This window comes from Desmodus rotundus, chromosome 8, assembly GCF_022682495.2.
Source record: "Desmodus rotundus isolate HL8 chromosome 8, HLdesRot8A.1, whole genome shotgun sequence".
Taxonomy (NCBI): Eukaryota; Metazoa; Chordata; class Mammalia; order Chiroptera; family Phyllostomidae; genus Desmodus; species Desmodus rotundus.
Window position 1 is genome coordinate 47,065,989 of NC_071394.1, and position 20,129 is coordinate 47,086,117.

The 20,129-nt window shown below is 36.6% G+C and overlaps 1 protein-coding gene across 1 annotated transcript in view; it reads right to left on the bottom strand.

Annotated features, from left to right (window-relative positions):
- Positions 1 to 20,129, bottom strand: part of RP1 (RP1 axonemal microtubule associated) — a 293,397-nt gene that overhangs the window by 218,170 nt on the left and 55,098 nt on the right. Inside the window, exon 8 of the mRNA XM_024572510.3 lies at positions 9,774 to 9,852. Coding sequence (XP_024428278.3) covers positions 9,774 to 9,852 — 79 coding nt within the window. The remainder of the gene's footprint in view (positions 1 to 9,773; positions 9,853 to 20,129) is intronic.

Consider the following 20,129-nt stretch of genomic DNA (forward strand, 5'->3'; position numbering starts at 1 on the left):
AGGTAGGTCTGTAAAGACTCTGGTTCAGACCTTTGTCAGACACTGCTTGTTACTGACCTTGGTTAATCTGTTTGGAACTATCAGCAATCCATAGCATGTGGCTCCCTCTGCTGCGCCTGTGTGTGCAGAAAGATCTGGGGTGTGCACCAAGGCTGGCTTTTACCTGCACCATGCCCTGGGGAGGGTCAGCTAAAGTCTCAGAGCTCCCAGAAATCCACCTTAGTTGCTCAACTTAATGAGTGATGTAGCCTCAAGCTGTACTAAGCAACCAAGCTTAACCTCCATGGTGTGTGACAGAGTAATTCCTGTGGGTGAGGCTATTGCTTCCCTGAGGCTCATGACACTTAGAGGGGAGAGCTCTGCCTGAGAAAGATGGTTTCTGTAGTATGGGGAATGACTCAGCCCAGGAATCCTGGCAGCTCTTCCTTCAGTACTCTCCCCACAGCCACTAGCCCAAGACTCTTTTCACATGTCTCTAGTCTACTCTGCCCTCCTATTGTCAAAGCCAAGTGTAATTGGCTGCAAGTAAAATTTTGTGTGTTGGCCTTTCGAGGGGCTTTGTGAGTCTCCAGCAGTCTCTCCCTGGCAGACAAAAACCCTGCTGCTTTTCAAAGCTGAATGATCTGGGTTCCTTTCCCAGCTCTGGTGCTATAGGCAGGGTAGCCCAGCTTGGGGTTTAGACAACACATTTCTCATAGGAAAGCTCTAATCCACTGAAATATCCCTCCAGAACTTCAGCTGTTGGCCATGGGAGCACAGCCAACCCTCTTTCACCTCCTCCACACTCCCTACCAGTCTCGTTGTGGTGAAGTGGTTTCTTCTGTCTTCTTTCCAGCTAGTGTTCAGTTGGTTTTTCAGGATGATTTCTCTGCAATTTAGCCATAATTCCAAATTGTCTTGGGAGGAGGTTAGTGTAGATTCCACTTACTCCTCTGCCATCTTGTATTTCCTTGGTCAACACATTCTTCATGTCAAATAATTAACTTTGTTGTTGTCATCATTGTTATGAAGAGAACATTTAAAAATCCACTCCTATAGAAACTTTCAATTATACAATAGTATTGTTAACTAAAGGCACCATTTTGTACATTAGACCCCAGAACTGATTCCTCTTATAACTGAAGTTTGTACCCTTTGACCAACATCTCCTCATCTTCCCCACTGCCTAGACCCTAGCAACCACACCAATCTACCATTTCTATGATTTCAGATTTTTACATTCTACTTATGAGCGTGAACACACGTATTTCTCTGTCTGACTTTTTTCACTCACCATAATGCCCTTATTTTCATTCATGTTGCAAATGGTATGATTTCCTTCCTTTTTAAGGCTTAAAATATCCATCCTATATATAGACCACATTTCTTTATACATTTATTCATTGTTAAATACTTAGTTGGTGTCCATATATTGACCAGTGAGAATAATTCTGCAGTGAAGATGGGAGTATATCAAAATATGAGATAGTGAATTCATGTCCTTTGATGTACATTCAGGAGTTCTATTTTTACTTTGTGAGGAACCACCATATTGTTTTCCATAGTAACTGTACCAATGTGCATTCTAACCAACAGTGCATGAGGATTCCCTACATATCCTTGCTAGCATTTGTTATTTCTTACCTTTTTCATGATAGCCTTTCTAACAAGCTTGAGGTTTCGATTTCCATTTCCCTGATGATTAGTGATGCTGAGCACCTTTCATATACATTTCACTCTCTGTATGTCTTCTTTGAAAAAATGTCTTTTCAGATACTCTGTGCATTGTTTAATTGGATTGTTTGGGGTTATTTTTATCTATTGAACTGTAGTAGTTCTTTATGTATTCTGGATATTAGCCCCTTATCAGATATATGATTTTTCAAATATTTTGTCTCATTTAGTTGCCTTTTTATTTGTTTATTTGGCTGTGCCTAAGCTTTTTAGTTTAATGTAGCCCCATTTGTCTATTATTGCCTTTTTTTTACTTTGATTTCAGTGTCAATCAAAAAATCATCACCAAGACTGATGTCAAGGACCTTACCGTGTATCTTTTATTCTAGCAGTTTTATAGTCTTAGTTCTTAGTTGTAGTTTTTAATTTATTTTGAGTTAATTTTTTAATTTTTAAAATAATGTTCAATTACAATTGACACACAAGATTGCATTAGTTTCAAGTGTACAACATAGTGGCTAGACATTTATATAACTTACAAGGTGATCATCCTGAGAAATCATGTGGTGCTTGTTTTTCTTTGACTAACTTATTTTACTCAGCATAGTACCCTCTAAGTCTGTTCACACAGATGACACAATCCCATTCTTTTCTATGGCTGAGCCATATTCTATTGTAGATATGCATAATGTCTTCTTTATTCATTCATCTATTGATGGACACTTAGGTTGTTCCTTACCTTTATTGTAAATAGTGCTGCAACGAACATATGGATGCATGTGCCTTTTCAATTAGTGGCTTGAGAGACTTTGGATAAACACCCATCAGTTGAATTTCTGGGACCTTTTTTGTCTCTTGTTGCATAGGCTTTGTTTTAAGATATACTTTGTTTGGGATAGTATTTATACCCTAGCATTTTTGTTTGTTCCCATTCATGAAGTATCTTTTACCCTTTACTTTCAATCTATGTCTTTCAATCTGAAACCTCTTGTAGACAGTATATGTAAGGGTCATGGTTTCTTATCCATTCAGTCACCTTATGTCTTTTCATTAAAGCATTTATATTTAATGTAATTGATAGATAGATATGTAGTTGTAGGCATTTTATTATTTATATTTTTTATCTTTTTTTTCTTCTTCTTCTTACAGAAATCCCTTTAGTATTTCTTGTAATACTGGTTTGGTTGCAGCAAACTCCTTTAGCTTTTTCTTGTCTGGGAAGCTCTTTATCTGACTTTCGATTCTAAATGATGGCTTTGCCAAGTAGATTAATTTTGGTTGTAGGTCCTTGTTTGCCTTCACTTTAAATATTTCATGCCAATCACTTCTAGCCTGCAAATTTTCCATTGAAAAATCAGCTGACAGCCTTATTGGAGCTCCCTTGTAAGTAACTAACTGCTAATCTCTTGCTGCTTTTAAGATTCTCATTTTTCCTACAACATTTGATATTTTAACTATGATGTGTCTTAGTGTTGGTCTCTTTTGAGTTCATATTGTTTGGGGCTTTCTGTATTTCTTAACTTGTATGTTTATTTCCTCCTCCAGGTTAGGAAAGTTTTCCATCATTATTTCTTCAAGTAGGTTTTAATTCCTGGCTGTCATTCTTCTGATACCCCTATAATGTGCTTGATGTTGTCCCAGAGGCCCCTTAAACTATCTTCATTTTTCTTTTTGCTGCTTTAATTGGGTGTTTTCTGCTAACTTACCTTCCAAGTTGCTGATTCAATTCTCTGCTTCATTTCCTCTACTGTTGATTTCTTGTAACGTATTACCCATTACAGTTATTGTATCCTTCACTTCTGACTAATTCTTTTTTATGTTTTCTATCTCTTTGTTGGAGTTCTCACTGAGATCATTGTGCATCCTTATAACTAGTATTTAAATTTTGCATAGATTGCTTCTCCATTTTGTTTATTTATTTTTCTGGAGTTTTGTTCTATTCTTCATTTGGGACATGTTCCTTTGTCTCCTCATTTTGGCTACCTCCCTGTGTTTGTTATTACATGTTAGATATAGCTGCTACATCTCCCAGTCTTGGGAGAGGTGGCTTTATGTAGTAGGTATCTTGTGGAGTCCAGTGGCATAGTCTTCTTAGTCACCTGAACTCAGTGTTGTAGGTTTGTCTCTTGTGTAATTTGCAAGTGCCATTCTGTCGTAGTTGAGCCTTCATTGCTGTTGTCACATTAAAGGGAGGGATTGACCCTCAGGCTGATGGTTGTGAGGCCTGGCTGTGAATACAGTATAAGAGGTATTGTGCAGGGTCACCCCTATGGAGCAATACTCATTTCAGCAAGACTCTGGTTTCTGCCTTTTGAGTATGTCATTTGTGGATGTGGTTGTGTGGTGCTCTGGTGTGGGATAAAGCCAGCCACCAGCTGTGTTAATTCTAGGGCCTCTGGAGGTACAGGTCAAGGTCAGCTATTGCCTGTGACCTAACAGAAGCCACTTGGTATAAGCTACAAAGTGATATACACATAGTTGTTATTTGTGCTGGGCTTGGAGTTGCCTGGAAGAAGCTAAGCTGAAAACTGAAGCTGGCTGCCACTAGTGAGGGGTGTCAAACTCATTTTCACCAGGGGCCACATCAGCCTTGCAGTTGCCTTCAAAGGGCCGAATGTAATTTTAGGACTGTATAAATGTAACTACTCCTTAACTAGGGTCAAGGAGCTCAGTGCTGCCACTGGGTAGAAACAAGGTGCCAGGATGGATAAAACAAGGTGGAGGGCCAGATTTGGCCTGTGGACCTTTTGTTTGCCACATGTGCACTAGTGCCATGGTTGGGACTGCCTAGCAAGGGGTATGAGGCACTCTAAGGCTTGGCAATGCTTATTTGAGGTTTGTGTACCTCTGAGAGATTTTAAGACAGTCTGTGACATGATCCAAAACAAGTCATTCATATGGAAAAGCCAGTGCAGTGACTTGAGTATGCCTTCAAGTCTGGTGGAGCAGTGGTATCAAGGAACCTCCATGGTGGGGTAAATCCCCAGTGTCAGCCACGTTGATGGAGACTCAGATATGTCACAGGTCTGCATAAGTATGGGGAAAGCTCAGCAAAGGAACATGGTTTCCACTAGCACTTCCGTCTAGGAGAAAGGTGAACTTCCAGCCGTTACCCTGAAGCCAGACAATCAATTCCTCCCCACATGTCACTGGTACTTTTTGTGTTACTACCCTAGCCCTGGAGTTCAGAGTGAGTATGTCATAGAGTGAATCCATGCAATGGCCCTTTAAGAGGAATGCCTGGGACTCCAGAAGCTGTCTGTCTCAGCCAGCCACAATCTTCATTGATTTTCACAACCAGAAGTTATGAAGACTTTTCTTCCAGCTACTGGAACCATGGGCTGGGGAGACTGATATTGGGCTGCGACCCTCACTTCTCAGATGGGACCTCCACAGTTTAGATATCCCTCCCAATTTTAAACTGCCACACGTGGGTGTGGGATCAACATGTTCAGCATCTCAACCCTTCCTACCAGTCTCAACATGAGTTCTTCTGTATATCCTTCATTATAAGACTTCTGTTCAATTAATCATCAGGAGGTTCTCAATGACCTTAGTTTAGTTGTAATTTCTGTGTGGTTGTGGGAGGGTGTGAGGACCACATTTACCAACTCCTTCAGCTTAACCAGAAGCTTTGAGTTAAATTTTGTGTTTTGGGTAACATAGGAGTCCAGTTTCATTCTGTTGCATGTGACTGTCCAGTTTTCCCAATGCCATTTATTGAAGGGACTGTCCTTTCCCCTTTGTATGTACTTTGCATCTCTGGTGCAAATTAATTGGCTTTTTATGCATGGGTTCATTTCTGGGCTCTGTATTCTATTCCGTTAATCTTTATGTTTGTTTTATGCCAATGTCACACTGTTTTGATTACTATTGCTTTGTAATATAATTGAAGTTAGGAAGAATAGTGCCTCCAGCTTTGTTCTTCTCAACATCAATATTGTATTGGCTATGTAGAATCCATTGTGTTTCCTCACAAATCTTAGATTTGTTCTATTTCTGTGAAATATGCCATTGGTATTTTGATATGGATTGCATAGAATGTCTACGGTAGTAAGGGCATCTTAAAAATATTAATTCTTCCAGCCTAGGAGCATGGAATATGTTTCCATTTACTTATGTTTTCAATTTCTTTTATCCATGTTGTACACTTTTCAGTGGACAGGTGTTTTACTTCCTTGGTTAAATTCATTTGCAGGTATTTTATTCTTTTGATGAAATTATAGATGAAATTATTTTCTTAATTTTTGTTTCTGAATGCTTCTTATTAGTGTATAGTAATACAACAATTTTTGGATACTCATTTTATATCCCATAACTTTATGGAATTTGTTTATTAGTTTTATCAGAAGTTTTAAGTATTTTCTATATGTAATATTGTCATCTGCAGGTAGTGACAGTTTTACTTCTTCCTTTCCAATTTTGAGCCTTTCATTTATTTATTTTTCTTGCCTAACTGCTCTGGCTAGGACTCCCAATGCTATGTTGAATAATGTGACAAGAGTGGGCATTTTAGAGCAATCTTTCTACTAATTTAATAAATTATTAACTGATATATCTCCACATTTATTGAAAATACTTTCTATATTAAGCATTACTTCCCACAAACTAATTAACAGATACATTTTTAAATAATTTATTTAGTAACCTCCTCAAAAACATTAAATGGCTATACTGAAAAGATATCCTGAAGTTAGAATGGTAAACTTACCACTAAACACCAATAAACCAGTAAAATAATTTCATAATGCTTTATGGTAAGTTAAGTCTCACATATAAAGAAGCACAGCAGTTTTAAACTGGCAGTACACATACTCATGCAGTGTCATTTATAATCTTTTTCTTTTTTAAAGATTTTATTTATATATTTATTTAGTATTTTTAATTATTTTTTTAGAGAAAGGGGAAGGGAGGGAGAAAGAGAGGGAGAGAAACATCAATGTGTGCTTGCCTCTCATGCACCCCCTACTGGGGACCTAGCCTGCAACCCAGGCATGTGCCCTGACTGGGAATCGAACTAGAGATCCTTTGGTTCTCAGACCAGCACTCAGTCCACTGGGCCACACCAGCCAGGGCTGTAGTTTATAAGCATAACAGAAGGGAAGATATTATATTCATATGATATAGGGTACTTCAACAAATATTCCTTTGTTTTTGTGCACTACCTCTCCAATGTTTCCTCCTCTCTTTAAACTTCTCTTTGCTACAAAATGCTAACACATGTTTGAAAATGATATGAGTTTTAATCAAATAACATCCTTTTATCTTGGAGAGTCTCCCTTTGAGGCATTATTGAAAGGAGTGGAAAATAAGATATATTTTTAAAACTGTTTTACTATTAGTCTATTGTAACCACTGATATTCTCACCCCTGATAATTAAAAAACAGTAATTTATCCAGTTACACAATGTGCTTCCAAACTTCTCTAAAATCTAAGTCAACTACAATGTCTTCAGTAATTTTTGATGTTCTTCACATCTTAAAATAAATAATGACTCTTTTAAGAGACTCTGATTAAGAATTTCTGAGAGAAAAATATGTAATAGCATGAGTGAAGAAGTTTAAGACTATTTCAGAAAGTATTCTTAGCATCTTATTATTTCTTTAATTTTAAAATGGACAGAAGAAAAAAATAACAGCATTTTTAAGTTAAAAACCAACCAACCAAACAACTAGAGCTTAAGTTCCTTTTGTCCATGGCAGAAAAGACTTGGTAGACACTGAAGCCCAGTTCAATTATCCTATAGAATTGGCACTGTACCATGAAGCCAAGTATCCAGGATAGTAGAAGGAAATGGACAAATGGAGGAGAAATTTCTTCAATCCTAAAACAAGGATGGTACTTTGCATATAGCAGAGAATCAATCAATGTTGGTTGAATGAATCCAAGGGAAATAGCAGGAAGTAAAGGAATGAATGCTAGTTACTTCTACCCCTGTTCTATTTTACCAGTGGTAAACATAACCTGAAATTTAATTCTGCTTGCCCTGGCCATTTCTACTGCTACCAACTCCCAAAAGTGCTCTTAGATTAGTATCTGTTGATTTTAAAAATAAGAGAGATGAAGAGGAGGTAAAAGAAGCTTGATTAACAGAGAATTTTTTACTGCTGTATACTATTCCATTGTGTAAATGTACCACAGATTTTTTATCCACTCATCTATTGATGGGCACTTAGGCTGTTTTCAGATCTTGGCTCTTGTAAATAACACTGCTATGAACATAAAGATGCATATATTCTTTTCAATTGGTGTTTTGGGATTCCTAGGATATATTCCCAGAAGTGTTATTGCTGGGTCAAAAGACAAAGGGGAAAAAGTGGGGACCACTCCAATAGTGTAAACAATAAAAAATAAAGACAAGTGGGGAAAACTGTAATAGTGCAAACAATAAAAATAAAAATAATTTTTTGTTTCCTTCTTAAAATATCTGTAAGAAAATATGACAAATGAAAGAAACTGAGTTTTATAAAACTATATATTCAATTGGTATTGAAAAGTGTAACTTTTAAAAAATTGTAATAACTATCTATTGACAATTTATTATCAAATGTACAGTGTTTTTCCACTCATAAATTGTCTCATGTAATCCTAACAATAACTACATGAGGTATTACTCTCATTTTATAGAGTATGAACTGAAGCTCAGGGAGGTTAAGTGATTTGCTCAAAATCAAAAAGTCAACAAATGAGAAGGCCTGGATTCAAGTCTATGCAGCCAGCTTAGATTCTCTACACTATGTCACCGCAATGATATCTCAGTTCCTGGCACCCCACTTAGTGGGTAAACTGGAAAAACCAGAATTTGCAGGGGGGAACAAACACAGCACTTTAATTCTCAACCAGAATCAGGAGCAAAATGTTGCCCCAAACTTTTTAGAATTTAAATTCATCTTGCTAGCTCTTTTGGTAGACTTAAGAGCAAGCATGCCATCTTGGTCATCTTTATGTTCACTACAGAAAATGCTTGGAACAGCACTTTGTATGTACTAGATCCACCAGAAGTATTTATAAAAATGAATTAATTGGTTTGTAACTTAGCTGGGCACATTAATATGTCCTTTTATGTTGTGCTAAAGTACTGTCCAACACTCCTCCTGCCTGAGAGTCATCTGACTCCCTACAGAGTATAATGCTTTTTGACTTAGTATTTACCGTGGATTAGAGCACAGACCCTGTAAAATTAGCTGTCAACTAACAGAAAAATAAGATGCAAAAGATTTAAGCCTGATCAAAATACAAATGAATTTTGTCCAAGAAGACAACCTCAAAGTAATATTTTATTATCTTAGGACATTAGCTATATTTTAAATTTAATTTATCATTCATCATTCTTTTTGTTTTCACTGATTTTGTGTGTATATTTTCCAGTGCCATGTAACCTCTTTTGAATAAGCTTTGTCACCCTGCTAATTCCCTCATTATTTATTTAAATACATGTTCATTTTATATTGGTATAAGAACTTTGATCCTAACATTTTGAAAATTATATATTGATACTTTTTAGAAAAAGAGTTCATCATTTTGCTTGATGTTTCTTCTTTTTTAAATCATTTTTGTGGTATATGCATGTTAATACTCATCTTTTGTTAAAGGATTTAGTTTATCTTATGGCTACTTCATTCACTAGTGAAAATAAATTTCTGGAAAAGATGCGAGTCACCTCACAGAACTGATGGGAAAGCTGGGGAAGAAGCATAAATGAAATGGCAGCAGAAAATACAGCTGCAACCTTGCTGCCAGGACAGTATCCTTAACGTGCCACTGTGGGCCCTGCTGTTAGCACTTCATGGACTGTCACTGCTGCTGTGTCCACCAGTAGCATGCTGGAATGCTTCACGTGCCACAGCATGTAAACCCAAAGTCCCCACAACATGTATGCATCCCTTTTTCTTGAATTTTAGGCAGAACACATACTTGAACAAGCCTATGTCATTTTAAAGAAAAATATGTCTACTTTAAATTTAAAGAATATTTGGGGAAACTATTTTAATTTCAGATACTCAATAACTAAAGATCAGTCTATTACAAGTTTTCCACAATTATTTTCTAGATTTTTACAGGCTCTCTCAAGAGTATAACGGAATCAGGCCTTGAATATCTACCTATGGAAGAACGTTACCTGGGCCAAGTCCATCATGTCCTATGACAATCCTGTACAAATCCCCGAGGTGCACAGCTTCTAGGGAGAAGGTGTCGGTCTGTAAGAAATCAAACAAATAAAGTTAGATCTAGACTGTGAGTCTGATTTCTAAAATGAGCATAATGAACATACAATAGACATTGTTAAAAGAATTAGGTTCATTCAGCAAATGTGCAAATCTGTCTAAAGTAAGTAAAGGTAAAACAATATTAATTTATAGAACACTACCGATAACAAGTTTTCTAATATACCCCATTCCTCTTCATGGCCAATTTTTCACTATATAGCATAAATTTGGGGACTTCTATAAATATATTTAATAATAACAATAATACACATGTAATAATTATAAAATATAATTTTCTATTCATGTGAACACAACCAATACTTTTCTGCCTTTGGATGGAATTTTTCAGCAATGTTTATGCATCATTCACAAACATAATGTTACTAAAGTAATTTTACAACATTGATGCAATATTATTGAAAATTTAATAATAATTAAATTTTATTAATTATTTAATAAATATACTGCTACAATCAAAGCTACTCCTGTTTGAGCTCCAATGGCCCACGTATTTAGAATATGTGCACAAGTGAAGAGCCCAGAATTCTCTTGATAGAATTTAAGATAATAATATGTGTTAAAATGCAAGAAAAATACATGATGTAGCCTATCAGGTGAAAAATAATCCAGAAGTAAAACATAAGCTTTACATTTGTATAATGTCTTATGTATTTTGAAATATTTTCACATACATTTTATGTTATCCTTAAAAGTCACTCAATGAGAAAAATATCCATTCTATAGGTAAGAAGAAAAGAAAATGAGGATTAGAGCTCAGTTCCTCTGATATGTAAAAATACTGCTTTTCTTTATAACCACTGCCTCTGTATCATGGAATATAAAGAATATAAATAACAGTAATGCCACTAACATTCATTTACAAAACATACTGTCTGTGCCTGATATAGGATAATAAATAACATTGTCATCCCTTTACCCATGAAACAGATCTGCTAGAAAAGGAGGAATTTCTATGCAATAACAGAACATACTATATCATTTATAAGGGGAATCTAATGAATAAAATAAACTAATGAGCAAACAGAACCACAGGCATGAAAACCAGGAACAGACTGACAGCTGGCAGAGGAAAGGGGGTGGGGGGAAGAGTGGAAAGAAGTGGAAGGGAGTCATCAAAGAACATGTATGAGTGACCCATGGACAGGAACAATGAGGTGGGGATGGACTGTGGGAGTGGGATGTGGGGTGGGACAGAGGAGGGCAAAGGGGGAAAAATTTGGACAACTGTAGTAGAATAAATAAGAATAAAATTAAATTTAAAAAATACTGGCAGAGAAAACTATAGTTATAATATGACAATTGATATAGAGAATGCTAAGAAAACAAAGATAACATAATGAAACTACTGGCATACTGACATAGTGAAAATTTGACCTACTCACTTATATTCTATTTGGGTCATCAAGAAAAGCTGAGTTAACTAAAATATAATGGGTCCTCTATGCTTTACTCATGAAAGTGTAAGTATTACTTGAATATTAATATTAGTAATAATAAATATAATGTAATGTATTTAGTTTGTACATTTGACAATGACAGTTGTTATATATAATAATCCTCATTTAATGATGTAAAGCTACAATTAAAATTAGACAATGGGGAATGACTTCAGCAACATGCTGGGCTAGGCAGAACCAAGCCCTCACTCTCCCATGGAGACACCACTTAACAACCATAAACAGACTAGAATACTTCTGTGAAAACTGTAGACACCAGAAGTAAAGCTGTAGAACCCAGTCGAATGCATAATAAAGAAGGGACTCCATTAAAAGTGGTAGAAAAGTTTGTAACATTTTGAGTGTCCATGATCCTCCCACAACTTGGCATTTGGAGAAAAGCTCCATACCACAGATCCTATATGAGGACAGAAACAGAAGAATAGACCATGCCTACAATATTCTGGCTTCTCTGGGGTCTACCCAGGGAACTGATTTCTCTCTCATTTAAGCTAAATACTAATAGTAACAGCAGCATAGTTTGGAAGATAAAACAGAGGAGAGTACTGTGGCATGTTAGAGCTACAGAGATTCTTCAGTGCAGCAGGCAGACATGGCAGGGCTAGGGTATGAAACGGATTATGGGTATTGGAGAAGAAATGGCAACAAGTAGCTAAGGGAAATTGAGTCAGTTAAAAGCATATATACAAGTCCAGACAAGACATCTAGCCAGAAAAATTTTGAGAGGTCCTAGAAACTCTGACCACACTCATTAGTGAAGGCCTTCCCCAGCAAAGCTCAGATCTCAACAAAATATCATAAGAAATATAGAGGAGCAAAATAAAGCCCCACAAACCAACTCTAAAGAAATGAGGATTTCTGAGATTCCTGAAAAAACTAAAACAAGTATCTTAAACATGTTCAATAAGCTGAAAGATAACACAGAAAACTAAACTAAGACAGGAAACAGATACATGAAGAAAATGAGAATATCAACAACAACAAAGAAATAAGAAGGCAACAAACAAAATCTGGAGTTGATAAATATACTAATTGAATTGTCAAATTCATTAGATTATTTCAATACAAGACTTGATCAGGTAGAATAAATAGAGCAAACTTGAAAATAGGTCATTAGAAATCATCAAAATAGGAGGAAAAAGAAAATAAATAAAAGTGGAGAGCCTAAGACACTTATGCAATATATGCATATGGGAGTCATAGAAGAAAAAAGAGATAAAAGGACAAAGGATTATTAAAGAAATAATGAATGAGAATTCACAAATCTGGTGAGCGATGTAGAGATTCAGTTTCACGAAGCTTGTAAGTTCCCAGATTCAACTCAAAGAGAGCTTCTCCAAGACATATTATAACTCATTTTTCAAGGCCAGCATGACCCTAATACCAAAGCCAGAAAAGAATACTATGAGAAACTAATCAAGACACATTATAATCAAGTTGTCAAAAGTTAAAGGTAGAGACAATCTTGAAAGCAACAAGAGAAAGGTGACTCATTATGTACTGTATTAATGAGCTTCTATAACTTTATGAGTGGATTCCTGAGCAAAATCACACAGACTAGAAGGCAATGGGATAACACAGCATCTGGCAGAAGTCATGCCTGCTTAAGTATGGTTGGTAGGGTAATATTATGGGTAATATTATAGGTAATAACATAGTTTTAATTTGAACTTTTCACCTAAAATGTCATATGGTATGCTTGAATGTGACATTGTCATGTTACAGAATTACATGTTTATGATTTTGTAATAAAAAGAGGTATTATTTGTGTTGGACACTGTATATTAAAATTGCTGAAAGAAAAACCTGTCAACCAAGGATTCTATTTCAGATGTAACTGTCCTTTAAAAATGGAGAAAAAAATTAAGACTTTTTCAGATAAAACAAAAGCTGAAAGAATACATTAACACTAGACTGCCCTATCAGAAATGTTAAAGGGAGCCCTTCAATCTGAAAAAAGGATAGCAGCTAGCAACACAAAGTCATATTAAAATAAAATTCCCAATGGACAAATATAGTAACTTATTTTATCATATTTTCCTTATTATAATTTTGGTACATAAGGCCATTTTTAATTCTCATATATAATAAAAACATTAAAACTATTTTAATAGGTATACAATGTTTAAAAGACATACTTTGTGACATCAATAACATAAAGTAGGAAGGTAGAGCTGTTCAGGGGTAGAGTTTTCATATTGAAGTTTGAATGAAGTTATCAATTGAAGTGAAACAAATGTTAACAGAACTCAAGCAAGAAATGATAGTAATGTTACCCTAGACAGTCACTCAGAGTTCAGGAGAGTCTCCCCTATTGACCAAGATGGCATAGGGGGTGGTTCTTACACTGAGTGCACACAAAGCTAGAAAGGTGAATGGACAGGGTCTAAGAGCACCAAAAGCTTACAAAATAATTGAGTAGAAAAGAAGCCCTCTTCTCTCCAACCCTATTGGAACCAAGGGCATTAGCAGAAAGGGGAAATGGTCTGTAAGAAGGGAATCCACCATTCCCCCAGGTTGCAACACCTGAATAAACCTTTCCTTTTGCACCAGCACCTGTTTCACAATTTGGCTTTCATTGTAGCAGGCAGCCAAACCTACATTTTGGTTACAATAGCATAATAATAGTAGGATATGTCAATGCCACAATTTCAATATGGATACAAGAACTAGACAGATGATGAATAAGGAAACAAAGGAGTTGAACAACACTATGAAACAACAGAACCTAACAGACATATAAAACTCTCCATCCAAATATACAGTAAATATACATTCTCTCAAGTGCACATGGAATGTTTTCCAGGTTGATCATAGGTTATGTCACTAAACAAATCAAATACAAATTTAAAGGTATTAAAAGAAGGAAAGTACCTTCTATAAGAACAATGGAATAAAACTAGGAATCAATAGCCAAAGAAAAATTGGGAAATCCAGAAACACATGGAAATTAAATAACACACTGTTAAAGAAGCACTGGGTTGAAAAGCAAACACAAGAGAATTTAGAAAATATCTAGAGACAAATGAAAACACAACATGCCAACTTATGAAATGCAGTCAAAGCACTGCTAAGAGGGAAGCTTATAAGTGCTTACAGTAAAAAAGAAGAAATATCTCAAATCAAAACACTGAATTCACAAATAACAGAACTGAAAAAGGACAAACTAAACCAAAAGTTGGCAGACAAGCAGTAATAAACATTAAGCAGAGATTAACAAAATAGAGAATAGAAAATCATAAAATTAAGGAAACTAAGGGTTGTTTTTTTGAAAAGATCAACAAAACTGACAAACCCTTGCCTAGATTAACTAAGAAAAAGAGAAGACTCAAATAACCAAAATCAGAAATGAAATAGGAAGCATTGCAATTGATGTACAGAAATAAAAATCTTTATAAAAGAATTCTGAGACCAACTGTATGCCAACAAATTGGACAGCTGAGAAGAAATAGATAAATTCCTAGAAAAACAATCTACCAAGAAAGAAACATGAAGAAGTAGAAAATCTGAAGAGACATATCATTAGTTAGGAAACTGGAGCAGTAATAAAAAACCTCCCAACAAATAAATGTCCACTAACAGAAAGCTTGCTGGAGAATTATATCAAACATTTTTAAAAAGAATTAACACCAATGCTCCTCAAACTCTTCCAAAATATAGAAGAAAAGGGAACATGCCCAAGCTCATTCAATGAAGCCAGCATTACTCTGACACCAAAGACAGACATGACTACAAAACTATAGAACAATATCCTTGATAAACATTGATGCAAAATCCTCAACAAAACACAAGCAAACAAATTAAACAACACAGTAAAAGGAATGTAGCCTGGCCAGGTGGCTCAGCTGGTTGGAACATCATCCCGTAAACCAAGAGGTTGCAGGTACAGTCCTCAGTTGGGGCACATACCTACTTGCATGTTCAATCCCCGGTTGGGGTGCATACAAGAGGCAACTGATTGATGTTATTCTTTCTGACATCTCTCTCTTTCTCTCTGTCTCTGTCTGTCTGTCTGTCTGTCTCTCCTCACCCCCTTCCTTTCTCTCTAAAATCAATAAATATATACTCAGGTGAGGTTTTAAAAAAGTATTATACACTCTGGCCAAGTGCAATTAATTCCTTACATGAAAGGGTGATTCAACATATGAAGAGTCAATGTAATAAACCATTATAAAGAATGAAGTACAAAATCCAGATGAGTGTCTTAATTATTGCAGGAAAAAATGTTTCACAAGTTTCAGCATGCTTTCAGGAAAAATACACAAAGAAATCTAGGATAAGAAATAAATTACTTCAATGTAATAAATGCCATCTATGAAAAGTCCAGAGCTTACATTATATTCAATGGTGAAAGACTGAAAGCTTTCCTGTAATCAGGAACAAGACAAAAATGCTCACCTTCACCTTCACCCTTTCTATTCAATATAGTACTGACAGTTCCTGCCAGAGGAACTAGGCCAAAATAAATAAATAAATAAGTCTTTCCAAGTGAAAAGGAAGAAGTAAAATGATGTCTTCAATATAACATGATATTCTCTGCAGAAAATCCTAAAGATTTCACACACACACACACACACACACACACAAAACCTATTAAAACTAATACATAAATTCATTAAAAATGCAGGATACAAAATCAACGCACAAAAATCAGGTGTTCTCCCTTCAAATGCAAACTGTCATCAATATGAGTTTAGGCTTCCAAGTTGATGCTTTTGCTAAAAGAACACCTCAGTTAACATGCCAGGTTCTCCAGAATACTTAACACTAGAGACTAAACAGAATCCTGCTGGAAAGTACAGCAGATGGAAAGTGAACATCTGTTGTTGTCTGGGAAGTCAAAATTCAAAATAAAGTCTGTTGCTTTATTTACTTAAATATACAATTTTATAAATTAACAATGACCAATGTCAAAAGGAAATTAAAAAATTAATTCCATTTGTAATAGCATCAAAAAGAATAAAAAATTAGGAATAAACCTAACCAAGGACTTGAAAGACCTGTACATTTGTATCTCAAAACATTGCTGAAAGAAATGAAAGCAGGGGGAGAACCAAGATGGCGGCATAGGTAGACACACTGCGCCTCCTCGCACAACCAGAACTGACAGAGAATCGAACAGCAAGGGGGACTGACACCAAGGAAATAGAAAATAAACACATCCAGACTGGTAGGAGGGGCGGAGACGGGCACCGGGGTGGAGAGGACTCGCGTGGCTGTGGCGGGACTGAGACTGGCGGAGTGTGGGACAAATGGAGCAGGCAGTCCGAGCACTAGCAGACCCTGCGGCCCCACATTTGCACAGATAAACCCAGAGGGCCGGACTCAGAGTGGCGGAGAGTGGGGCAGGCAGAGTGGCGGGTAGCACCCTGCGGCACCACATTCGCCCACAGATAAACCTGACGAACGGCGGGCAGTGAAGCAGACGATGCAACCCAGGGCTCCAGCTCGGGGAAATAAAGCCTCAAACCTCTGATTGAAAGCACCCCTGGGGGTTGGGACGGCAGCAGGAGAGACTCCCAGCCTCACAGGAGAGGTTGTTGGAGAGACCCACAGGGGCCTAGAGTGTGCACAGGCCCACTTACTCGGGAACCAGCACCAGAGTGGCCCAGTTTGATTGTGGGTATCAGAGTGAAAGATTGAAATCCCGAGGAGAGTGAGGCGGGCGCCATTGCTCCCACTCGGCCCCTCCCCCACGTACAGCGTCACAGCGCTGCGACCAGCATTACCCCGCCCCGGTGAACACCTAAGGCTCTGCCCCTTAAAGTAACAGACGCGCCAAGACAAACAAACAAACAAAAAATGGCCCAAATGACAGAACGCTTCAAAGCTCCAGAAAAAATACAACTAAGCGAGGAAGAGATAGCCAACCTATCAGATGCACAGTTCAAAGCACTGGTTATCAAGATGCTCACAGACTTGGTTGAATCTGTTCGAAAAACAGATGAAAAAATGAAGCCTATGCTAAGAGAAACAAAGGAAAATGTACAGGGAACCAATAGTGATGAGAAGGAAACTGGGACTCAAATCAATGGTATGGACCAGAAGGAAGAAACAAACATCCAACCAGAAAAGAATGAAGAAACAAGAACTTGGAAAAATGAGGAGAGGCTTAGGAACCTCCAGGACACCTTGAAATGTTCCAACATCCGAATTATAGGGGTGCCAGAAGGAGAAGAGGAAGAACAAAAAATTGAAAATTTATTTGAACAAATAATGGAGAACTTCCCCGATCTGGCAAAGGAAATAGACTTCTGGGAAGTCCAGGAAGCTCAGAGAGTCCCAAAGAAGCTGGACCCAAGGAGGAATACACCAAGGCACATCATAATTCCATTACCCTAGATTAAATGCAAGGACCTACATCCAAGATTACTGTATCCAGCAAAGCTATCATTTAGAATGGAAGGGAAGATAAAGTGCTTCTCAGATAAGGTCAAGTTAAAGAAGCTCATCATCACCAAGCCCTTATTATATGAAATGTTAAAGGGAGTTACCTAAGAAAAAGAAGATCAAAAATAGGAACAGTAAAAATGACAGCAAACTCACAGTTATTAACGGCCACACATAAAACAAAAACGAGAGCAAACTAGGCAAACAACTAGAACATGAGGGTTGTCAATAAGGGAGTGGGAGGGGGAGAGGGGGGTAAAGGTACAGAGAATAAGTAGCATAGATGATAGGTGGAAAATAGACAGGGGGAGGGTAAAAATAGTGTAGGAAAAGTAGAAGCCAAAGAACTTATAAGTATGACCCATGGACATGAACTATGGGGGGGGAATGTGGGAGGGAGGGGGTGGGTAGGATGGAGTGGAGTGGGGGGGGTAAATGGGACAACTGTAATAGCATAATCAATAAATATATTTAAAAAAAGAAAAAAAGAAATTAAAGCAGAAAAAATAATAGGAAGACATCCTGTGTTCAGAATAGGTAGCCTCAATATTGTTAAGCTGTCAATACTACCAAAGTAATTTACAGATTCAACACAATTCTTATCAGAATCACAATCACATTTTTGTATATATGGAAAAAATCCATCCTAAAATCCATACAGAATCTCAAGGAATGATGAATAGTCAAAACAATCTTTAAAAAAGTGGATTTTCACACTTCCTGATTTCAAGGCTCTCTACAAATGTACAGTAATTAAAATGGTGTGGTACTAACATAAAGACAAAGAAACAAACAAATATCAATAGCATAGAATAGGTAACCCAGAAATAAACCTTCACCTATGTGGTTAAATGATCTTTGACAAGGCTCCAAGACCACTTAATGGGAAAAGGACAGTCTCTTTAAAATAACATTGGGAAAACTAGATATCCACACACAAAAGAATGAAGTTGGACCTTATAGTATATAGAAATATTAATTCATAATGGTATAAAGGTCTAAATGTAATAACCCAAACTAAAAATTCCTGGAAGAAAACATATGGGGAAAAGCTTGAGACCATTGGATTTGGCATAGATTTCTTGGATATGACACCAAAAGCATAGGAAAAATAAACAAATAGGATTACATAAAACTTAAAAATCTGTGCATCAAAGGACACAATTTAAAAAGTTAAAAGGCATAAGTACCCAATGTTTATAGCAGCACAATTTACAATAGCCAAGTGCTGGAAGCAACCTAAGTGCCCATCAGTAAATGAGGATATCAAAAAACTATGGTACATTTACACAATGGAATACTACTCAGCAGAAAGAAAGAAGGAGCCCCCACCCTTCGTGATAGCATGGATGGAACTGGAGAGAATTATGCTAAGTGAAATAATCCAGGCAGTGAAAGACAAATACCATGTGATTTCCCCTATAAATGGAACCTAATCAACAAAAGAAGCAAACAAGCAAAATATAACCAGAGATGCTGAAATAAAGAACAAATTGATGGTAACCAGAGGATAGGGGGATAATGGGACAAAGAAATGGAAGGGTCATCAAGGAACATGTATAAAGGACCCATGGATAAAGCCAAAGTGGGGTAGGATTGAGGGTGGGAGGTGGATGTGGGTATGGCAGGGGAGAATGGTAGGGAGAAAATGGAGACAACTGTACCTGAACAACAATAAAATAAATAAATAAATAAATAAATAAAAATAAAAATGACCTATCCATGCCAAAAGAAGAAAAAGTAAAAAGCCAACTTATAGAACTGCAGAAATTTGCAAATCATATATTTGATAAGGAGTAAATATCCAAAATATTAGACAACACCTATACTTGAACAACAAATAAACAAATAACTTGATTTAAAAATGGCAAAAGACTTGAATAAGTGCTTCTCCAAAGATAATATACAAATGACCAACAGCATATGGAAAGATGTCAATGTTATTTAGCAAAGAAATACAAATCAAAACCACAATGAGATATCACCTTACACCCATTAGGATTGTTAGGGTCAAAAAAACCCCAAAACCCAGAAAATGACAAGTGTTAGTCAGACTGTGTATAAACTAAAACCTTGGTGGAATTGTTAAATGGTGCGATCACTATGGAAAACAATATGCTGGTCATCAAAAAATTAAAAATCAAACTTCCATATGATCCAGCATTCCCACTTCTTTGTATATACCTCAAATAATTGAATGATGAATACAAAAGGGATATTTGCACACCCACTGCATTATTCACAACAGCCTTGAGTTTAAAACAACCAAAATGTCCATCAGTTGATTAATGGATAAAGAAAATGTGACATATACATACAATGGAATATTTTTCAGCCTTACAAAGAAAGGAAATCCTGTCAGAGTCTACAGCAGGGATGAACCCTGAGGACACTATGCTA